Source organism: Elaeis guineensis, chromosome 3, assembly GCF_000442705.2.
Source record: "Elaeis guineensis isolate ETL-2024a chromosome 3, EG11, whole genome shotgun sequence".
NCBI classification, from domain to species: Eukaryota; Viridiplantae; Streptophyta; class Magnoliopsida; order Arecales; family Arecaceae; genus Elaeis; species Elaeis guineensis.
The window spans coordinates 119,849,400-119,872,066 of NC_025995.2; the positions used below are offsets into that span (position 1 = coordinate 119,849,400).

General features: G+C 37.9%; 2 protein-coding genes across 5 annotated transcripts; one reads left to right on the forward strand and one right to left on the reverse strand.

The window, feature by feature from the left end:
* Nucleotides 1-1,071: 1,071 nt before the first annotated feature.
* LOC105040523 (amino acid permease 3) lies at nucleotides 1,072-4,988 on the forward strand. The gene is given in 10 exon segments (XM_010917080.4): nucleotides 1,072-1,240; nucleotides 2,638-2,871; nucleotides 2,957-3,050; nucleotides 3,461-3,678; nucleotides 3,774-3,913; nucleotides 4,020-4,065; nucleotides 4,068-4,100; nucleotides 4,103-4,174; nucleotides 4,177-4,244; nucleotides 4,365-4,988. Coding segments are annotated over 10 exon segments (1,449 nt in total). The 5' UTR covers nucleotides 1,072-1,122; the 3' UTR covers nucleotides 4,791-4,988.
* A 3,240-nt stretch (nucleotides 4,989-8,228) lies between these two features.
* Nucleotides 8,229-15,317, reverse strand: LOC105040522 (uncharacterized). Of its 4 annotated transcripts, none has more exons than XR_002164263.3 (4): nucleotides 14,932-15,317; nucleotides 9,211-9,329; nucleotides 9,008-9,077; nucleotides 8,229-8,760 (listed from the first exon to the last, which is right to left on the reverse strand). XR_002164263.3 is itself a non-coding variant. In XM_019849249.3 (4 exons), the coding sequence occupies exons 1-4, from the start codon at nucleotides 14,943-14,945 to the stop codon at nucleotides 8,629-8,631; spliced, it is 339 nt and encodes a 112-aa protein (XP_019704808.1). In that variant the 5' UTR covers nucleotides 14,946-15,312; the 3' UTR covers nucleotides 8,230-8,628. The 4 variants fall into 4 exon arrangements, 1 of the variants encoding a protein (XP_019704808.1); XM_019849249.3 differs by having other exon boundaries at nucleotides 8,230-8,760; nucleotides 9,211-9,333; nucleotides 14,932-15,312; XR_002164261.3 differs by having other exon boundaries at nucleotides 8,252-8,760; nucleotides 9,173-9,329; nucleotides 14,932-15,307.
* Between the last annotated feature and the right edge of the window lie 7,350 nt (nucleotides 15,318-22,667).

Below are 22,667 nucleotides of genomic sequence, written 5' to 3' on the forward strand. Positions count from 1 at the left end.
AGATTTTATTAATAAAAAATATTTTAATAAAATTAACGATCGATTTTGAGATCGATTTTAAGTTGATATATTTTAATAAATTTAGTGATCGATTTTACAATCGATTTTGAGAATTAAAATATTATAAAGATTAAGTTACGATTCCTTTTGAGATCGATGTTGCAAAATTTTAATTATTTTTTTATTTTTTGATCATTAAATCTGTCACAAAATGTTGTATCCGAAAAAATCGATTGCAATATATTTGCGATCAGGATTTTTGTAACCAACTTTAATTGGTCACAAAAAATATTAGCGACCGGTTTTGCCTATTCAGCGATCGATTTTTCGATTGCTAAATCCCTATTTTCTTATAATGATATATATGCATATATACATGTATTTATACATACATACATATATACATATATTTATACATACATACATATATTATATATATATATATATGTATATATATATACATATGTATATACATGTGTATACATATGTGTGTGTATATATATGCACGCATGCATATATATATGTATATATGTATTATAAAATCAGACATGAAAGCTAAAAAAATATATATAATTTTAGAATGCAATCTATTTTTTTGACCCATGTATAATGATGTGAACTGTAGGCTAGCTTTTTAATGCCCATCCTTTCCTCATCCATTATCATACTAGATGTATATGTTTTTAGAGGGATCAGAAATGAAAAAAAAAAAAAACGGTAATTTGTAATCAATAAATCAACCCCCGGCTAAAATGTTGGTCGATAGGGATGTTTGTTATAGTCCTATCCACATAAGGTTCCGTCGTTAAGTTTCCAAAAACGTAATATCCTTTGTATTGCCGTATCCAAAGGGACATAAGCAAGTATTATGGCATCTTTAAAACCCTTTTAGCTTCACTGTTTGACTCGGACTCTCAATTAGACCGTATAAAAGTGGAAAAAAAAGTCATATCCTTCCAACTTTATTTATTTATTATTTTTTTATCCTCAATATTAAAATAGTGATGGATGCCTTCTCTCTGTGCTGCGGCGCTTCTTAGGAGTGTGTGTATATATTTGCATCAGGTGTGGCCGTCTTCGCTCAGAGCAACACGGTTACAGAGAAAGGGAGAGAAAGAAAGGATGGGAGAGGGAGAGATGATAAAAGAGTTGGAGATGGGAGAGAAACGGAGTTCAGCACGGGACGTCGGAGGACTCAACCGGGAGGAACTTGACGATGATGGCCGGCCAAAGAGAAGTGGTAATGTTGGCGAGCCCATCCCAATTCCCTTCCTCCTCTGTTTTCTTATACTTTTGGAGTGCCACCGCCTAGTCATCAACGCGCCATCAATCATAGAACCCAAGAAGGAATTTCCCATTTTTTTGTTCAATTATTTTCTTCCCTCTCTCCCCTCCGCCACTTTGTTATCCTTTCCCGTTCCAGACTGCCAAGCTCTACAGTACACGCTATTGAAAAACTACTCGATCTTTCTTCCTTCGAATTCATAGCTACCAACCACTTTTTTTATTGTTTCGTCTATTATTATTTTATTATGGGAGAAGATCTGTGACTCTTTAAATCCATTATTTCTGCGCCTTTGGTCTTCTCAAAAGCAAAAAAATACGACTAATGATGGACATGTGCGGCGAATCTTACGTCGCTGGCTTGGCGTCGCACGACCACGCGAGCCGACGTTTCCGTCGCCCATTGGATAACGATGAGCGCGGGAGGGACGGGTGTCCCCCGTGCTCCGATGGGGCGGAGGTGAGACGCAATCTTCGCCTCTCCTACCTCCTTAGCGAGCGGAATCCGGATAAAAATCCTTGTTTTTAAACCGCCCAGTCACAGCTTCTTCTCCTGTTACCGTGGTAAAAATCTTGTTCGAGCCAACTTGCAATGGGAGAAAACCGGGCACTGGCGCTCCACCTTAATTTTGTTTGGTCTTTCAGCAGGATCTTGGCTTCTAGCTTCATGTTTGTGTCCGGTTTCATTTTATGTTTGTGTATGGTTTCATTTTATCCAGTGACTATCCACCGTCCGTTTAAGTGGATCCACAATTGAAGGTGGGGGGGTAATCAGGTTGATGATTAGCCTGGCTTGCTTACCTCATGTCCTATCACCAACCATTTATTGAGTTTGGATCTTCTCTATCCTCTATTTTGGTTGGATCCTTTGAATTAAATCGTCCATTTATTGTTCGTCATCCACCTTCTGTTGGTCAGCGGGAGACACATGGACGATTGGCAGGACACAGTAAATCAGTAATACAGAAATCACACGTATGAAAAAAAAAAAAAAAAAAAAATAGACATGATGTGTGATTTTCTTACACAGTGCATGTACCAATGCTGTTCCACTGTTCCGTTATCTTTCGCCTCGTAAATGCACTCATTAGTGAATCCGTATGCCTTTTCCTGAGCTAGGCGAGCTTCCTTATTAGGACTTTTTTATTTCTCTTACGTACAGCAATTTCCAATGAGGACTCTTTCTTTGACATCAAAACAGGGAAGGTGAAATGAGCTTATAATTTATCTGTACACAGTACCACGATGCCTATACCACGGCCTATGAATGCCTGTAGAAGATGCTCTGTGTTCGGTGATATAATAACATAGATGTATGTGATATAATGAAAGACCTGCCGACTTGATTTTTAGGAACGGTTTGGACGGCAAGTGCGCATATCATCACAGCAGTCATAGGCTCAGGTGTCCTATCGTTGGCATGGGCCACGGCTCAACTTGGGTGGATTGCTGGACCTGTAACGCTGTTGCTCTTCTCCTTCATCACCTTCTACACCTCCTGTCTCCTAGCAGATTGCTACAGGACTTCAGATCCCATCTCTGGGAAGAGAAACTACACCTACATGCAGGCGGTGAAATCCAACTTAGGTGCTTGATTCTCCAAGCTCATTTTTGGTGTTGCAACGCAGGTACCCTGAAACAAGTGTAGAGAGACTGATATCTTTGCTTGCAGGTGGAACACAGGTTTGGCTCTGCGGACTCTGTCAATATGTCAACTTATTTGGAGTTGGCATCGGCTACACCATCACTGCATCCATAAGTGCGGCGTAAGTTCGCATGCCATCTCCTTTGCCAACGTCACAGCATTCCATATATAACTTTCCGATATTCCAAACCAAAATCATTTTTGAGTTCTTGTGATCCACGGAATTAGTATGAGAACTACGGTTTCTAGGAAATCATGTGTTCGAAACTCTTCCAAGCCAGTTATATAAAAATTTCTCTCTTTTGGTATAGACTCATCTCATGTCTAAACTCATTTATTCCTCTTTAAGGAGCATGCATCCAACAAGGTTTTGCATCCTTGCAAGATGAAATAAATTCTATGAAAGGCCAAAATCTCCAGGCTAGAGACCAAGTCACAAGTTATTAGCCTGATATACTTTGCTGATCCATTTCCTAGGAGCATTAGCATTATTACACTTCTAACACCTCTGTTTTTTGATTTATCGGAAAGGGCGGTGCACAAGTCCAATTGTTTTCATGCGAAGGGCCACGAAGCTGATTGCAGTGTTTCAGACAGTCTCTACACGGTTGTATTTGGGATTGTCCAAATTTTCCTCTCCCAACTGCCCAACTTTCATAAGTTATGGTGGTTATCCATAGTTGCTGCAGTCATGTCTCTGGCTTACTCCTTCATAGCTGTTGGTCTCTCAACAGCCAGTATAATCTCAGGTATACTATTCTTTATCTGAACAAGATGAAGGGCAAACTTTTCAACTATCAATTATTTGATAAAAGAACTCGAATCAAGTCTGCTGTTTCGACAGGTAATACCGCAAAGACATCCATAACAGGAACAGAGGTTGGGGTAGATGTTGATTCATCGCAGAAGGTTTGGAAGGCATGCCAGGCACTTGGAGATATCGCATTTGCCTATTCATATTCCGTGATTCTAATAGAAATCCAGGTAAAACAACTGCTAGCCTTTGCAAAATCCTTTTTTTGACTTCGCGTTCTTCTATTCATGTTTCAGATAGCCATTCTCCAGTCATCAATCTCCCATGATCTTTTAGGATACTCTGAGAAGCCCTCCGGCAGAGGTCAAGGTGATGAAAAAGGCTTCTTCATGGGCGTCTCCACAACGACAGTTTTCTACTACTGTGTGGCTGCCTTGGATATGCTGCATTTGGAAACCGTGCTCCGGGGAACTTACTCACTGGGTTTGGATTTTCGAGCCCTACTGGCTTATTGACGTTGCCAATGTTTGCATCGTAGTGCATTTAGTTGGTGCATATCAGGTAATATCATATTGGATAAGCCACAACGATCGATCCTGAAAGCTTCTTTCCTATCTCAAATATATATAATCCCAAAGAAAACAACAAGCGTCTTAATTTCTTAATTCTCAATCTTATTAGGTATTCAGCCAGCCAATATTTGCTGCAGTTGAGAAATGGATTGCCGAAAGGTGCCCGAACAACAAAATGTTGACTTACGAGCATCGTGTGACAAGTAATGGACATTTTGGATGCAGTGTCAATATGTTTCGACTGATTTGGAGAACAGTTTTTGTCGTGATAAGCACCCTTCTAGCAAGCATGATGCCTTTCTTCAATGATGTGCTTTCATTCCTGGGAGCTGCTGGATTCTGGCCTCTTACAGTATATTTTCCTATCACGATGTACATTTCACAAAAGAACATCGCAAGGTTCACACCCAAGTGGATAGTCTTGCAGAGCATAAGCTTCCTCTGCTTTGTTGTCGCGCTAGCTGCAGCTTGTGCTTCCATTGAAGGGGTAATTAAATCACTCCGCCACTATACACCATTTCATACTAGGTCATAAGTTGTTACTCAAATAAAAGCTCGGCAATGTTTTTGAGTAGAGACTTGCGAGCAGCCATGGTTGTGCTCCATTGTAGTAGCTATATGTTCAAATTTTTCTTGCAATATGTTTGTAATAGCATTTTCCGCAGAGCAGGCATGGGCCCTGCATATGTTTTCTTGTTCTCAATAATCATCAAAACTCTTCAAGCTTTTGACCTGTGGTTTGTAGTTTATGTAGCTCCCAAATTGTGCTTGAGATTCTTGTGTCTGGCAACATTGTATATCGTATTGTTACATTACCGTCTGGTGACTCTGGTCACAAACACTAACAACGTACTTGAAAGGGAAGTGTAGCGAGGTACCACATAGAGTGATGTACGTCGAACTTATATCAACCATTGGTGCAGTGCAAGTCTATCATAGGCGCTGTACACATGCTTGATGCTCCACCATGAATTGTTGGAACTATTGTAATTGCCGGAAATTGCATATATATTGGTGTATCTCAGATAGGCAAAGGAGACGTTGATGAAAAATTCAAACTATACGACGGCTTAGAATCTGAACTTTAAAAAGATAGGAAAAGTTTTCTGTTCCCTTTATTAATTGAACCACATCATGTATGCGGGAAGCAGAAACCGATGAAACTTTTGCTGGTTGCAAGCATCCTTTTTTTTTTTTTTTGGGTTGAATTTTATAAAATGCACAGTAGGTGGGATGAACTTTTCTAGCAAGAACAAGGTGCTTCACCATCCTGCTGATGAGACTATTGGAAGTGATAGGGATCTTTTTCTTATTTTCTTAGAGAGGGAGGGAGAGAGAGGGAGGGAGGGAGATCACTCTTCAATATTTAGTTTATGATTATCACTGACTGTTACGTGCTACGGTTTGAGGAAATGCAGCCAAAGTTGAACACTGTGGATGAGTCCAAGTGTCCTTTTGTTTTGCCTTTTGCGTGTATGTGTAGGGTTGGGTGGGAAAGGGGGTGTGCCTATGCTGACGTAACTGGTTCGCCATTGGACCTGTTTTTTTGCAGCTTTCGATGAAGAATTTATAGGGCAACCTTTTTCCCCTCCTTCCATCTCTTCCAGATCTAATATTCTCAAGATGAGTCCATCAAACAGATGCTTCGTAGGACACAAAAGATGGAGAAAGGATAGAGAATTGTGGAGATTCCAAACAGATAAGTTTGCCATGCACGGACAAAATGACAATTGATATAAAAGCAGACAAGAAGGGATTTCCCATCCTTCAACCACTAAAATTTTAATACTTTTTTTTCGTCCGTTTGATACTTTTTCAACTCTCTTTTTTTTTTCTTTACTTCTTCAAATCCCAGAAAACAGCTTTACCTGAACTTCTGCTTCATAGATTGATGGAGAGATAGAAATGGCAGAAGGATCAGAGTTGGAGATGGAAAGGAGAGGGGGTTCAGCATGGGACATTGAAGGCCACATTGGAGAGGAGCTGGATGATGATGGGCGACCAAAGAGAACGGTGTTATTGGCGAACCCAAACTACCTCCCTTCTTGTTCCTCTCTCTTTCGCCGCCTCTCCCAAGGTGATCAGAGACATTTGCACGCCATTGTTCTGCATGCAGCCACTCACGTATTTACTTGTTCTGTTTTTCTTCCCTCCCGTCCTCTACGTTCCAACTCCCAGGTACCCTCTGGCATTTTCCCGTTACCGTCGCAATCCATTGTATTAGATTTTAAACTAATAGATGGCTTTCTTTTTTGTGTTCGCTATGTCAATAGCTATAGCTTTCCGTTCTTTCGGATTAAGAGTTAATCCAAGAAGGAAGAAAGGGGATTCCCAAGTCTTTTAACTACTATATTTGATCTAATATCTTTCCTCGAAAACATTGTGGTTCCACCGCACTGTTTTTCCTACCTGCACGGTCTTCTCAAACAGAAGAAAAGAAAATGGGAGGCTGATGACAGGACTCGTGCCTCACATGTCTTAGGTCGTCCGTTTGGCTTCTCAAGGGCCACCAAGGACGACGTTTTTGTCGTACATCGATCGGGGGCTTGCGTTGGATTGCGACGGACGCTGTGTCGTCGGTGCTCCAAATGGGGCGGGACCGAGGTAGACCACGGCCGCGTCATCTCACCCATGGGCCGCATTCGGACAAACACACACCTTGACGAAAATTATTAGATGGACCAGGGGGACCAGTCCAACCACCGGGGCACGTGAAGGTGGATAAGGGGATAAATTCTCACCTCTTTTGATCTTTGATCTAATGAATTGTTTAAATTATGGTCGCGAGTGATGATTGGACTGATCCACTGCATCTAGTCCAGCCAACAGTTCCTCCATTTTGACCACTCAGAGCAGCATCTTTATGTTTTAAGCAACCATATCCTGCCCCATGTGCACTAACATAGCCGTACACGACGCTAAGCAACCTGACTCATTTCTATTGGCCAATCATTCAGATGAGGATATGATGAATGAGATCCACTAGAAGGAGCCAAGATGATGACGTGGTGCACAGGAGGAAACAATTTCTCAAGGATTTCTTATGCTTGAAAAATAACATCTCTATTTTCGTTTTGGTATGATGAGGACATGCAATGTAGAAAGCTTGGAGTATAGATTTGTTTTCCATTTTCAACTTTTCAATTATTGGATAGAAAGTTTAGAGTAGATCATAAGCAATTGATTCTACAAAACCTTAACGGACTTTGGAAGCACAGCTCCCTCATGCAGCCACAGCTGTGCTCTGTTTTTTGTGTTGTTTCCATTTACAGTTTTCTCTTCTTTTTTTTCGAGAAATGATGGAAAACCTATCCTACTTCATTACACCAATGAAATAAGTACAAAAGGAGCGGGGGGGAACGCATACCACCAAAAGAAGAGAAGATGGAGGGTAAGGTTAAGCTTTTTGTTGTTGCACGGGCAAAAGGAGAGGTCTTTGTTGTTCTCAAATGTAATCATCAAATGCCCGTAAGCTGCTTCTAAGGATAGTAGATTACAAAGATCCTAAAATGCAGCTAAACCTCTACAGTAGTGCATATCATATCATTACATCATGATATTTGTTCGAAGCCTTGACAATCTACTTGAAAGGGAACACCAGGTAGGTGCCACAATAATGCAGCCAAATTAATTCCAAACCTATATTCAGCTAATCAGCATTGCCAGCTACTCCAAATTGAAGTGTTATGAGGACAGGAAATACAGAAGTTGCCATAATATCTTTGTAGATAATCAAAACAAGACGCTGGATAAACAATCAAAAACAAACCTCATCCATAACTTAAAAATAAAGCAGAGCTTTTGGTTCTTTTGTGAACAATGTCATGCACTTAGTTGTAATAACCAAGGTAGCATCAGATAATTCCACACATCCAACGCATTGTCTTTTGAATTTTCAATACACATTTCAGAAAATATACTTTTCCTGGTAAAGAAAAATCAGTGCTTCACACCATTTTGCTAATGAGTATCAGATCAGGTTACTTCACAACATTATAAAGATACCTTACACTTTGAAAGCCTGTTGGGAGACTGGGAGTGATAAAGACATCGTTATGGCCAACTTATCAGATTGTTCAGCTTTTGTTATTGTTTCTTAAATTTTCTTCGAGCATATCTCATGGTTACTTTGAATAGATCAGTATTATATCTTGGAGCCTTCAGACAATAATGGGCATTCAACACTGCAAGATCACAAAATATTTACTTTGTTCATGAAGCAATAACTGAGTTGCTTGTTGGTGATATGTCTAAAGTATTTGGACAAGATGTTGAATGATGGCTGTGCAAAACTAAGCAATACAGAGGGAAAACGGAAAATGAAGCTCACAGTAATTTCTGAGATATGGCAGGCAGACAATCTTAAACAACAGTCACTTTAATGTGTTAACAAGGTCGCAGAAGATGATGCCAAAATATACACCCAAACGAAGAGCTAAAACAACTGTTTTCAAAGCATGATTCCAGCCAAAACATTCTCCATATTCTCCATGATGCGATGGTTCCTGAGATATGGCAGGCAGACAATCTTAAATGACAGACGGTACTAATGTGTTAACAGGGTAGCAGAAGATAACACCAAAATATTTCAAATACTTTTACGCCCAAACAAAGAGCTAAAATGACTTTTTTTTTTCAAAGCATAATGCCAGCCAGAATATCTAAGAGATTTTCCATGATGCATGTCCTGCTTTAGCTCAGCAGACAACAGCCATATAAGAGCTCTATGGTTGAGAGAAACCAGAAGCTTACCAGTCCAGAAGTGGAAACTGATCCAGATGAGTAATCAAGATGTCTGACACACTTCCTCAAAAAAAGATATCTGACACACAAATATGGAAGTTGTAGATACTATAATAATCTTCCAGATTCAGATGAATATGATATGTCTATAGATAAGAGGGCTGGATCAATTACCAATCTAGCATGTCAAGGTGCAGAGTTTTTTGACACACCTGACCTTTTTTCTTGAGATGTGGTGGATGCCCCCACCAGGGTTTGAACCCTGGACCTCCCTAAGAGGAGAGGGATGCCTACCAGCTGCCAACCGGCCAAGCACCGGGTCACAATGCACCTGACTACCAAAAACACTATTTGACATCAAAGCTAAGATAGGAAATGACAGTGTACAACATCATAGATACAAGGGCTACATGAATGGCCTAATAAAATGCCACCTATCAATGTCAGAAAGTATAGAGTAGGATCATATATATGGTACATAAAAACATAAAACAATGATGAATGCTAGCAAAACTACAGGCTCAGCATCAGCTTCAGGTATTTATTTAATGATAATCTGAAAACTTTCGAACCATCTGAATCCTTCCCATCCATTTGTCCCTAGAGAAGACTATGTTCCATAGCAAACTTCATGACACTATTTCTCATCACTTTCATCAACAGTTTCTTAGTCCCTATCTGCTGGACATACTTTTAAGCTCAACATGAACCCCAATCTTGACCAAGTTATAATTTTGTTCTTTGACATACATAGTCAATTCATTTCCAATCATATTTTCTCTAATAAAAATCCTCCTATATACTCATAACTGTCTTTCTTATATTTCAGGAGACACCCACCCCAGAAATCCATTTTTATCCAATATGCTCATCGTTTCTGATCCTTCTTCACTCCTCAAATACATTTCTCATCTTTTCAATTTACTTATCCCCTTATATCATATAGAGATGCAAGAATAAGAACAGCTCTAGGCACATTTTCTACATCATCCTTGCTGCCTTACTGAAAACCTCCTCTTCCATCTACCTAATCCTTTGTACCATATGGCAGACACAATGTTTGCATGTGCTTTATTATTAGCTCATGTCAGCCGATTTGAATTAATCTGGAGTCACTATGACAGCACCATCGTATATAAATCTACTAAAACTGTAGTTCATGCATGCAATCTGATTGTACTAACTAAGAACTACTAAATAACAGAGCATGTTTGTTGGATGGGAAGGGTTTGAAGTTTTTGGGCAAGGTGGTTTTGAGCATTTGGAAACATTTCTGGAGGTCCCTAAGGATACAACATACACCCAAGGAGGCTGAGGATCTCTACGTTCATTTGGAGATCTAAAATGATCAGGAAAGCCTGGAGGAGAGGATGTGAAATGTTAGTTGCTGCAGGTTGTTGGCAAAGTTGGCTGCAAGGAATAGAAGAGTCTTTAGAACTCCAGCAGCCCAACTATAGAACTGAACAGGAATATTAAGAGGAAGTTGGCTTCATTCACATCACTTGTTAAGGAGAAAGATTCAAGTGCTGTGAAGGCTTCTTCACGAAGATTAGATTAGAGCAAAGACTGCTTTTTAACTTTCTTTTATTTTTCCTCCCTCCTTGCTTACACTCTTTCCTTCTTCTCTTCCCTTCCCCTTCTTCTGTAATGCATTCTTACTAATAAAAATCTTTAGGCACTTCATGCCTATTGTTAGACCAACCCTGAAAGTTCACGATTCTTCATGAACATAAAGAGATCACCACAACAATGCAATGGATTTCAAACATCTTGGAGTTATACATGTATGGAGAAATTGGATTTAGTTAATCAAGGGGGGGAAAAAAACCCTCCGATACACATCATTGTATGCAACTGACCCAGTAGAACTACAAACTTTCTGTAATTTCAAAAATCTATTCTCGAATTAACAGCATATATTAGGCTGAGTTTAACCAATATATTTTAAAGGAGCTTAGTACTATGAGTCTTTGTCAAAAGTCCAAAAGCTACTTGAGAACATTATTGCAAAGCAAAACCACGAAGACAGAATTGAGAAATGGTGTGATTGTTGATCTTCATACTATTTTATTTAAAGACTGGAATAATAATGAATGAACAGAATGTTTATAAACTTTTGTTGTAGGTTGTTGGAAATTGTCTCCAATAGCTTGGAAAATTATGGTAGCCTTTTTATAATTTAAAACAAAAATGAAAATGTAGGCTTTAAATGTAAAAGAGAAACCTATCGCAGACAAGTTTGAGTCTCCTAGATACCATGCAAAGGAAGACTTCATGACCACGAATTAAGCTCATCAATGCAAGTGAAAAAGAGACTGCAATCTAGGTTATCAAGGCTCTACTTCTACAGGTACAGGTGCAGCTGTTTCTCTTCTCCTCCTCCTGGCCGTGTTTTCTCTCACTTAATTCTAGGTTACTGCAGCACCATGCATCTACCATGGCCCCCTTCAAATCCCTGCTTTAACTGCTAAAGCCTTCTCTGCTGAAACACTATTCAGAATCTTTGGCCCCACCAGGAACACAGGTGACATCATCAGGAAGGCAGCTCCATCACATTAGGTTTTGGAGAACACCAGTGCCAATATTGATATTGAGAAGCCCGCCCACGGTTAAATGACCATATCATTTTAACTGTCAAATGCTCAAGATGCAGTATGACAACTCTCTAATCCTGATTGCTTTTGTTATATAAAAGAATTTTAAATAGTGGATATATTTCCTGTTTACAAACAATTGGAAGCAAAATTTAAATACTTGGTCTTTGTTCTACTATTAGAAAAAGGAAAATTTGTAATTCAACTATATGCATAAAGCATATCCAATACATCACAACACAGCAATGTTGGAGCATCAAAGACAACCTAAACAACATATGGAATAGGGTTAGACGGGAGAAAGATTGCACAATGCAGCCTTCAGCACATTATACAGGTTTCAAGTCTCAATGAAAGGATGGAAGAGGAAGGGGAGCAAGAAATGGTCACTTGGAGATCTAAGCAGATGGGCAACCAAGCAACGCAAAGGTTTCAGCAAGAACTACTGATGAATCAGATGATAATATTTGCACTGTGCTCGGGTAAGAGATGGTGAAATCAAAAGCATCCACTAAAAAACAATACCATCTAGGATCCTAAAGTGACTTGTTAAATTTGGGTGGTTTTCCCTCCCTTTACATCAAAAAAAAAAAAAAAGTGACTTGTGATCAATGTCAAGAAGCTTCTAGTATCAAGAATACATATTCAGATGCAAATTAAGCTGAAAAAGTCAGGAGAAAACTTCTATGCCACAAGAAGTTGAGTCAAGGATCCAAAATTTTTAGCAAAGGTCTAATGTCGCTTTCAGATTATTATTGTAGCTGATGCTTCATCAGATCTAACTGGCAAAAGTGTCAAAACCAGCAATGATCATGTAACTTAGATAAACTAAAGATGACAATGTTGCAATATGAAGTGTCAAGCAATGTTGATATAATCATGACCGGCCTCAGCGAAGTTGATGTAAGCATTTTGTATCTATTTTGACATTATCAAAACACAAAGTGCTTTACGACCAGTTTCCCTTCCGGTACTAAATGAATCCAATATGAGCATAGATTTATGACTTATTTACTATAGTAAGGAAGCAAAAAAGAAGCTGATGTCATTGAAACCTTATTTTCTATAGCATAATAAAAAAAATGTTTAAATAATTGGTAGGATGAATCAAACTTTATGCTTGAAGTTGGATGATTAGGCACCGGACATGAAAATTGTAGGCCCCAAACTTCACCCGAATAATTGCAAATGAAACCATTCAATACACAGACTGGACAGCAGAGAGAGAAACAGCTAGCATTTTGTGATATAGTGAGCTGACAGCTTAGGATACAGACTATTAGTAGGTTCTATGCCCATACTAGTCCGAGTTTTCATTCTCAACAAAGAGAAAAATTAATAAATTAAAAAATGCGGAGTATTATCTCAACTATAAAGTTAAGAACCTTCTTGCCTAGCTAAGAGATAAAGTATAGAAAAAAATTGAAAAAAAAGGAAAGGTCAGGTCCTAATAGACTTGAATTTTGGACCCTTGTTTGATTCAAATGATTCTGTCAAAATTAGTCCCAGTTACTTTCAGGTTTTTTCAGATTGGAAACAAAGCAATTCCTTTGAAACCTGGAATCTGAACAACTAATTCTCAAAAGATGACAATGTTGCAATATGAAGGTCAAGCAATGTTTATATAATCATGACCGGCCTCAGCAAAGTTGATGTAAGCATTCTGTATCTATTTTGACATTATCAAAACACAAAGTGCTTTACGACCTGTTTCCCTTCCAGTACTAAATGAATCCAATATGAGCATAGATTTATAACTTATTTACTATAGTAAGGAAGCAAAAAAGAAGCTGATGTCATTATAACCTTATTTTCTCTAGCATAATAAAAAAACGTTTAAAACATTGGTAGGATGAATCAAACTTTATGCTTGAAGTTGGATGATTAGGCACCGGACATGAAAATTGTAGGCCCCAAACTTCACCCAAATAATTGCAAACGAAACCATTCAACACACAGACTGGACAGCAGAGAGAGAAACAGCTAGCATTTTGTGATATAGTGAGCTGACAGCTCAGGATACAGACTATTAGTAGGTTCTATGCCCATACTAGTCCGAGTTTTCGTTCTCAACAAAGAGAAAAATTAATAAATTAAAAAATGCAGAGCATTATCTCAACTATAAAGTTAAGAACCTTCTTGCCTAGCTAAGAGATAAAGTATAGAAAAAAATTGAAAAAAAGGAGAGGTCAGGTCCTAACAGCCTTGAATTTTGGACCCTAGTTTGATTCAAATGATTCTGTCAAAATTAGTCCCAGTTACTTTCAGGTTCTTTTAGATTGGAAACAAAGCAATTCCCTTGAAACCTGGAATCTGAACAACTAATTGTCAAACCCAAAATCCATTGTTAGTGACCCCAATAAGTTGGTGCAGAATCTTAATTCAGTGGTATGGGACGAAGCCACTCCAATAGTATTAGAAACTAGTACTGCAACACCATATGAAGATAGGGACTAGGTCCAAACTAATTCATTAGAGCACGAATTAAAACACTGAAAGAAGAATCCCAAGGATGACATCCTCTCCAAACCATCAGCATGGTTCAAATTACAAGGAAAAAAAAAAACAAAGTAAGGCAGTATCTTCTTCCGTCACTCCTTCTCACTTGCACTACCAATCCAACCTTTTGAGAACGATATACTCTGCTCCCCAACATACATTGTACACACCTTTGAATTGATCTCTGACTGATCAGATGGCAACCTTGATAACTGGATTCTCAAATCCCAAAACAAACATAGAGTGGACTTAACCATATGCGTTATAAAGAAACAACTATGTTTCACCCAAATGTTAAAGATCGCGAATTAGGAAAAAAAAAGACACGAATAGAAGATTAGTACTTAACCATCCATATAAAGCATTAGAAACAAGAAGTTTATTTTTTAGGTCCATATCATGGAAAGTGCCATCACACAGTTATATATTGCTAATATATTCCGCAACTAAATTTTCGTTCAATTCCAAAATCCTATCGCGCATACAAAAGAAACTCAACCAAAAGCTCCAACCAGAAAAGGAAATCTCGTACAGGTAGAAAAATATCAAGGTGAAAAACATCCGACCGCTACCATCAAGCATGATCAAACATCTTCCATAGATATAGAGAGAAGCAGCCCCAGATATTTAACTAAAAACCCAAAGAATGTACGTTTGGGGATCAAACGGAGGAAAGAACCTCAAGATTCATACAAGACGAGCAGAAAAAAGATACATCCACAACAAACCTAATCATATTTGTGAAAGTAAATAGAGAGGATCAAATAAAATAAGCTAAGAAGCATCACATTTCCCAGAAAGCGACGAAATCTATGTGTGAGAGGGGAACGAGAAGCGAACCCAAAAAGGTACATATGTTAGCGGCCGATATAAAGACTGCTGCTGCCTGGCTTCACCCTGTCTGCCGTATATGTACACCGTAGAAGAAGGAATGGGGGAGATCCGGACGCCGGGTCATAGATCTAAGTCGGAGGACGGGAATGGAGGCGCCGAGGGGCGGCGGAGACGCCGAAGGGGGCCGAGCTCCGGCGAGCCGAGGAGGAAACCCTCGGTGGTCATCGGGAGACCGGGGGGGGGTGGGGGAGGTAGGGGAAGGGGAAAAGACGTGGAGAGATGGAGCACCGGGGAGATCGGACGGCTTTGGAAGCCAGTTTTATTATTTTCTTTGGTTGTCGTTCCCGCTCTCTCGGGTGGAGAAAGCGAGGCTTTAAAGACGCACGAGGGTTTTGCGTAGACCCCGGTTGCCGCTTCATTTTACTAACAAGCCAAAGGCTTTAAATTCCTCGATATTTTTTTTTAAACGTTCTCATAAATAATTAGTCAAAAAGATCTGGCCACGGCCCAATTGTGCGGTGCACACCATCTAATAATATTAAAATATATAATATATTTAAATAAAATAAATATTTAATATTATTTATTTTTTAAAATTTTTAATAAAAAATATTTTTTATATAATAAAAAATATTATTATTTTTTAATATATTATATAATTTTTCGTGAATATACATGGCATCCTGAACTATATATATAATTTTTTTATTCTTTATATGACTTTCTATTAATATATATAATATTTTGGATAATATATATGATATCCAGAATAATATATATGACTTTCTAACGTTTTATATAACTTTCTGTGAGTATATATTACATCTCGAATAATATATATGATATCTTTAAATATATATAACATTCTGAATAACATATACGGCTTCCTAACATCTTATATGACTTCCTATGAGTATATATGATATTCTGAATAATATATAACTTCTTATGAATATTTATGAATTTTAAATAATATAGTTTCTATAATTTTTTATAAATATATATGACATCTCGAATAATATATATGATTTGCTAATATCATATAAGACATTAGAAAGTCGTACATATTATTCAAGATGTCATATATATATATAACTTCCTAACGTCTTATATGACATCAAGAAGTAATATATATATATATATATATATTATTTGGGACGTGATATATATTCACAGGAAGTCATATATATTTTTTGGAATGTTATATATATTCACAGAAGTCATATAAGGCGTTAGGAAGCTATATATGTTGTTCAGGATGTCATATATATTAACAAAAGTCATATATATTGTTGGAATGTCATATATACTTACCAGAAGTCATATAAGATGTTAGAAAGCCATATATATTGTTCAGGATATCATATATATTCATAGGATGTCATATATATTGTTCAAGATGTCACATATATTCATAGAAAGTCATAAAAGATATTAGAAAGTCATATATATTATTCAGAATGTCATAAATATATAGGAAGTCATATGTATGGTTTAGAACGTCATATATATTTATGAGATGTCATACAAGATATTAGAAAATAATAATATTATTTTTTTATTAAATAAAAAAAAATATATTTTTATCATTGAAAATTGGAGGAAGAAAAAGCTGGATGGTATTAAATGTATGTCCCATCATTTAAGTATGCTACGTGCTCTAAGATAATTGGATGGTGTGCTCCATGTTAAATTTATTGCACTGCACACGTGATGCACAAAGACTTTCTCTAGAGAAAAAAAGAGTCATTGATTTCGTCTAAATAGTTATACTGAGACTTTGAGATAAGTGCGTTCATCAGCCTAAAAACAAGCCAGCATACTTCGACTGTGACATGGCATCTCTCAAATAAGCATAGCAATGTTGAGAATAAACATTACCAAACTAAATCTCAAAGACTAATGAAATACCACATCATTTATTTTTTCGACAATAATTTTTTTAAAAAAAAAACTCTATACAATCTTGACTTTATAATAGAAATTATATAGGATAATAATGTCACAGCATATAATAACGCAAAATACTCAACTCCATTAAAATCACATTACAATCTAGTTAACCTACTATAAAATGTGATGCAATTTAAGGTCTATTTTATAATAGAAATAGTATATTTCCATTAATTAAAATGACTCAAAGCACAATTAACTATAAGATTTGCAGTTGCATGCAAAGATATCCATTGGTTGAATGTGGATTTCAAAATCCATTATTCATTGCATTCGCCCGAATGAAAAACTCGGTGCCAACTGCCAACCAAATTACACGCATACATCATAAAGGCCATGGGCCTAAGGCCCATAGATTCAATCTTATCTCTGAGGTTGCCTAGTTATGTTTCATCGAGGCATCGGCATTACTTCGGTCAGCCATCCAGCCAACGAGAGGAGGAAAAATGTGCTAGCTCCTTTCCAATGATCTCATGCCTCCGGTATAAATATAAGTCGACTCCTACTCCAACTGCTTGATTGGGAAAAATCTCATTTTGATTCCAATTTTAGAGTAGAATAGAAATGGTCAAATCCTCCTAACATCCCATCCCAACTCTCTTTTAAAGATTCAAATTACTATTCAATTCTGATTACAAACCAAATACTTTGAGAGCCATTCAATTTTCATTTTAATTCATTCAGTTTTTTATTCCATTTTCGATCGCAAACCAAGCACCACACCGCCACCAGGTGAAACGAAGCCAAGGCATAATTTCTAGGTGCCACTTGTCTCTTTTTTATTCCGTGGACCAGTAGATCAAACGATCCACATAAGCCATCTCACCCTTTTTGCGGACCAATAAATGGATTTTTTGCTGAAATAGGGTTATTTTAAAAAAAATTACTAAAATAATATTCATTGAAAAGTATTTATTAAAATACTGTCCAAAAGAAAGTCGTCCTATCATTTAGATGCTAACTCACCACTTTCTACACTATGTGGAAAAGTGAGTCAGTAAAAGAGAGCCACCTTACCAAAGGGAGATTCATAGAGTCGCCTTATGGAAGAGCGACTATATGAATCGCCCTTCTATAGAGCGACTTATAAATTCACCTTACTGAAAGGTGACTCCATGAGTCGCCTACATAACTTCCTCCCGCCCTCCCCTCCTCCCTCCGTGACTTAGGGGAAAAAAAAAACCTAATTGATTTGCCGTCCCCTATTCCCTCCCACGTGATCCTCGCCTCTTCCTTTCGATCCCTGGCGTAGACACCCCCCGCTCCCTCTCGGTGCTAGAACCCCCTTCTCCCTCTCGATCTCCGACGCAGACGAACCCCCCTCTCTGTCGGTCCCCGACAGCCCTCCCTCCTCTTGGTGCGAGAACCCCCCTCCCTCTCCCTCTCGGTCTCCGACGACCCTCCCTCCACCTCTCGGCCCGTCCCCTCCTCCTCTCCGACGTACCACCGCCCCTCCCTCATCCTCTCAGCGGTTCCCGACGTGAAACCTCCCCTCTCTCCCCCCTCGATCCCCGTGCCCCTCCCTCCTCTCAGCCCGCCCCCTCCTCCTCCTCGATGTACCATTGCCGGCAGTCCTCAGTGGTCCTCGATGCACCGCCCCACCCCCATCCAAAGAGAGGCGTAAGATATTTTTTTTATTTTTATGATTTAATTTTTATATGAATTATAAATTTATTTTTATAATATTTATTTATATTTTTATATTTTTATGTTTATAAATTTATGTTTATAAATATAAATTTATGTTTATTATATTTTTATATTTATACACATAAATTTATGTTTATTTTTTTATGTTTATAAATTTATATTTATAAACATAAATTTATGTTTATTATATTTTTATGTTTATAAACCTCAGCAGGTCATTTTTTTCTCCTATGGGATTCAGGCCAGTTCACTCAAAAGGTGGCCCTGAATGCTTGAAAACATAGGCTTAGCTGGTTTGTAATCCAATACTTATGGTGGTTGGGCTACGAATCCTATAGAATTTTAGGTCCAACCAACCAAACAAGCCCTAAGTAAAAAATTATTTTGATAATTTATTTATAAATAAATATTATTTATATTAAAAATTTATATTGCATAGAATCATAGAGCCATCTTTTAATTAATATACATATTTTACAGCATCCGTATATTTATATATTTTGGTACGGATGGTAGAATTATGTACATTGGTCAATTGATTGTTCAGTTTCGACAGTTTGAAAATTACAATTAATTCTATAGAAAATTATAGTAATCAAACGATATGCATAGGATTCGATAAAACTTTTGAACAGTATTTTTTTTAATTCTCTCCATACATTTTTAGCCGTGTGGGGAGAATTAAAAAAATACTATCAATTTTTTTTGGCTCCTATTGCATATCATTTGATTACTATAATTACTTATAGAATTAATGTAATTTTTAAATGGGATAGGACCTAACTTTACCTATTAGATGATAATAAGATACATTTATTATGTAAGTTATTTTAAATATTAAGTAGTTTCTCCTAGTGAACATCAGTTTATATGTTGATGTAGTTTTTCTCATAATAATTTTTAATAAAATAGATCCAAATCTTGTCACTGTTATCTTCCATTAGGATGGGAGGATCAGTCAGAACGTTAACAATATATATTATAATGGTGGAAGGATCTGGATGATCATGATGGACTGTAATATAATATACCTAGAACTTGTACGAGTCTATTATGCTATCACAGGATGGAACCCCCATCACCGTGGAGTTTTCTTACTGTGTAGATTTTCGACGCATACTGTTAGATAGTATTTGACTGTATCTATTAAAGATGATCAGAATACGAACACCATCTTAGGTATCCTATCAATGGAGTTTTTCGAGCGATTGAAATTTTTATTGAGCCGGTAGTGATAGGATTTTGGATGGTGGCGAATAGCATGTTAGTGTGTCTCAGGCTGTATCTACCCCACTTGCATAGTCGGAGATGGGTGATTGTCTACCTGATGTAGTTTCAATGGCCGATGAAGCTGGATACAAGTACGGAGGCATCCCCGTTTATATCATTGGTGGACTGGCAGCATCCATGACTGATAGTCCTCAATATATAGTAGGTGCAGAATCTGCATATCAATATCTATATAACATCGTATTTGATGATATGGAGGTCGGTCCTAGTTATGTGGTAGCTACCATGGAGCACAAACCTTACGATCTTGTATTGCTTAATCAGCCACATACAATACAGATCGGACTTGGAGGTTTGAGAACTGCAATGGCTGATACAACTTTATTTGAAAATAAAATCATTATTAGTTATGATCCTAATCCTACTGATGACGAAGATGAGAAAAATAATGCAGAGTCTGATGGCAGTAATAGTGAAGAGTTTAGTGTAGAAGAAGATGTCCCACCATATGAGGCACCCCTTGTTCTTGAATTCAGACTAGTTGATGCATCCGATGACGATGAGGCTGCATCCCATGGAACATTGCCAGAATATCGATTCTTTAGTGGGAATGAAGATTAAGAAAGAGAATGGTATTTGAGTTGAAAGAACAAATCTAATGTGCCATGAAACAATATGCCATTCACACCTATTATCTTTTTAAAATGTCGAGTCAGATAGAGTTAAATGGAGCATCGTATGTAAACAGTCTGATACTTGCAGTTGGTATCTTCATGTATTTTTTCAGACCAAGATGCAGTGATGAGAGATTACGGTATATAAAGAGCCACACACATACTTGAATACAGATATGATGTGAGATCATCTACAGCTTGATGCACACATCATTGTCGATATCATTAGAGGATCAATTAGAGCTGAGATATCCATATCTATATCAGCGGTCAGACTTATGTACGTGATGCATGACAGTGGTTCAGCATCAAATGTGCAATTACAGCACGGAGAACGAAGACCAGCAGGATATTCACAGATAAAATTAAACGAAAGTTAAATGGATGGCAGCTGAAGTTTATGGAGCATTGTGTGGTTAAGTACAATAACCAACTGGATTTGTATGAGATTCGGTTGAGACGAAGGCATTATAGTTTTGATGAACCTGATTATACATAGACACTCGACTTAGGGATATGCACATGCACATATAGGAAGTGGCAGTTACTGCATTATCCATACTCCTACTTGTTTGCTGTTTGTGCCAGCGAGAACTTAGACTGAAAACAGTTCGTTGATGATTATTATATTATTACACATTATGAACAATTATATGTACTTACCTTCCATCCTCCAGAGAGTCCATGTTATTGGTCTGAGTGGATTGCATCAAGACTCATACCGCACCCATCCACAAAAAGACAAGGAAAGGAGCATCCACAGTCAAGGAAGATTCGAAATGATATGGACACAATGGAGCATCAAAATGTTGTACAGTGTGGATTGTGCAAGGAGATAGGCACAATCGATGTAGATATCCCCAACGGTGCTGATTTATCTTTTTTTGTATGAACTATCTTTATATAATGTTTGTGTTCTTTTTAAACTATTTTGGTTATATAATCATATCATGTAAACGCTTAGAAAAATATATGAAATGATCCTGTTGTTAATGTTGGCTATTTATCATCTTTGATATTTTTTACCATCTTTGATGTTTCTTACTATCTTTGTCGTACACTCGTCTTTATATTTTGCACCTCAGACATGGCTGGTTCAAACTCCGACGTGCATCTGACGGGATCTTCATTGAGATTTCACTGTCTTCGTGATACATTCCACCACTTATCGAATGATGTAGATGATGAGACCATACGGAGGCATGTACGAGTATTTATTCTTTGCCTTATCGGTGGCCATCTGTTCACTGGTAAATCCGATTTACATGTGAAGTTATTGTACTTACCTCTACTATGTGATCTCGACGCATGTGGGCCGTGGAGATGGGGCGGTGCTATCTTAGCCTTTTATTATCACGAGCTCTGCAGAGCCATCAGACTAGATGCACGTGAGATAGCAAGGCCGTTGGTGTTGCTTTAGCTTTAAATCTGAGAGCATTTACATATCAAATGGCCAGATCGAGTGCTTTCCAGGATAGAAGCCCACCAGTCGATAGTAGGAGGTGATGTAGTAAGACATGTCCTGTTAGATATGGATGATGCTGGTTTTGAAGATCCATTTGATGGCATATAGCATGACCAGACTGATCCACTAGGATGTAGATATGTAACCAGTAACATTGATTTTATATGATAAATGACTGCATATTTTCACACAATAACATAGTGATTTTGTTTTGAACAGGTGGAGGACTCGATTGATTGGTGCTAGCAATCTGGTGCCGCACACAATCATATATTATAGGGATCAACTAGATCGCAATGCGACGATCAGATACTGTGGGTGCCTTACATATCAGAAATTTGACCGCATTGCTTGAGGTATGCCAATCAGATCAGCATGTATGGAGGATATGCGTACCTCTCATTTGCTTCGACATCATGGAGATCTATTATCTAGAGTACGTGATGCGACAGTTTGGCATGCATTAGGACATTCCCCCACCATGCGACACTCATGTTGCTCTCCATCATTTGGATCGACGAGGGCGGCATCGCCATGATTGAGTTCGAGAGCATATTAATGCATGGGAGTGGCAGGAGGATTTGATTATAGTTGGTCCATCCATACTTCCATGATGAATTATTATGATCCATATCTATAATGATATAGGAGCATCACTAGGTGATTCATCTCGTCATTGATGAGTGAGCGGCTCGAGATGAGGTTCCGTCCTTCGGACAGCATGATGGACATTGTCGTAAGTACATTTTACTTTGACCTCATTTTGTTAT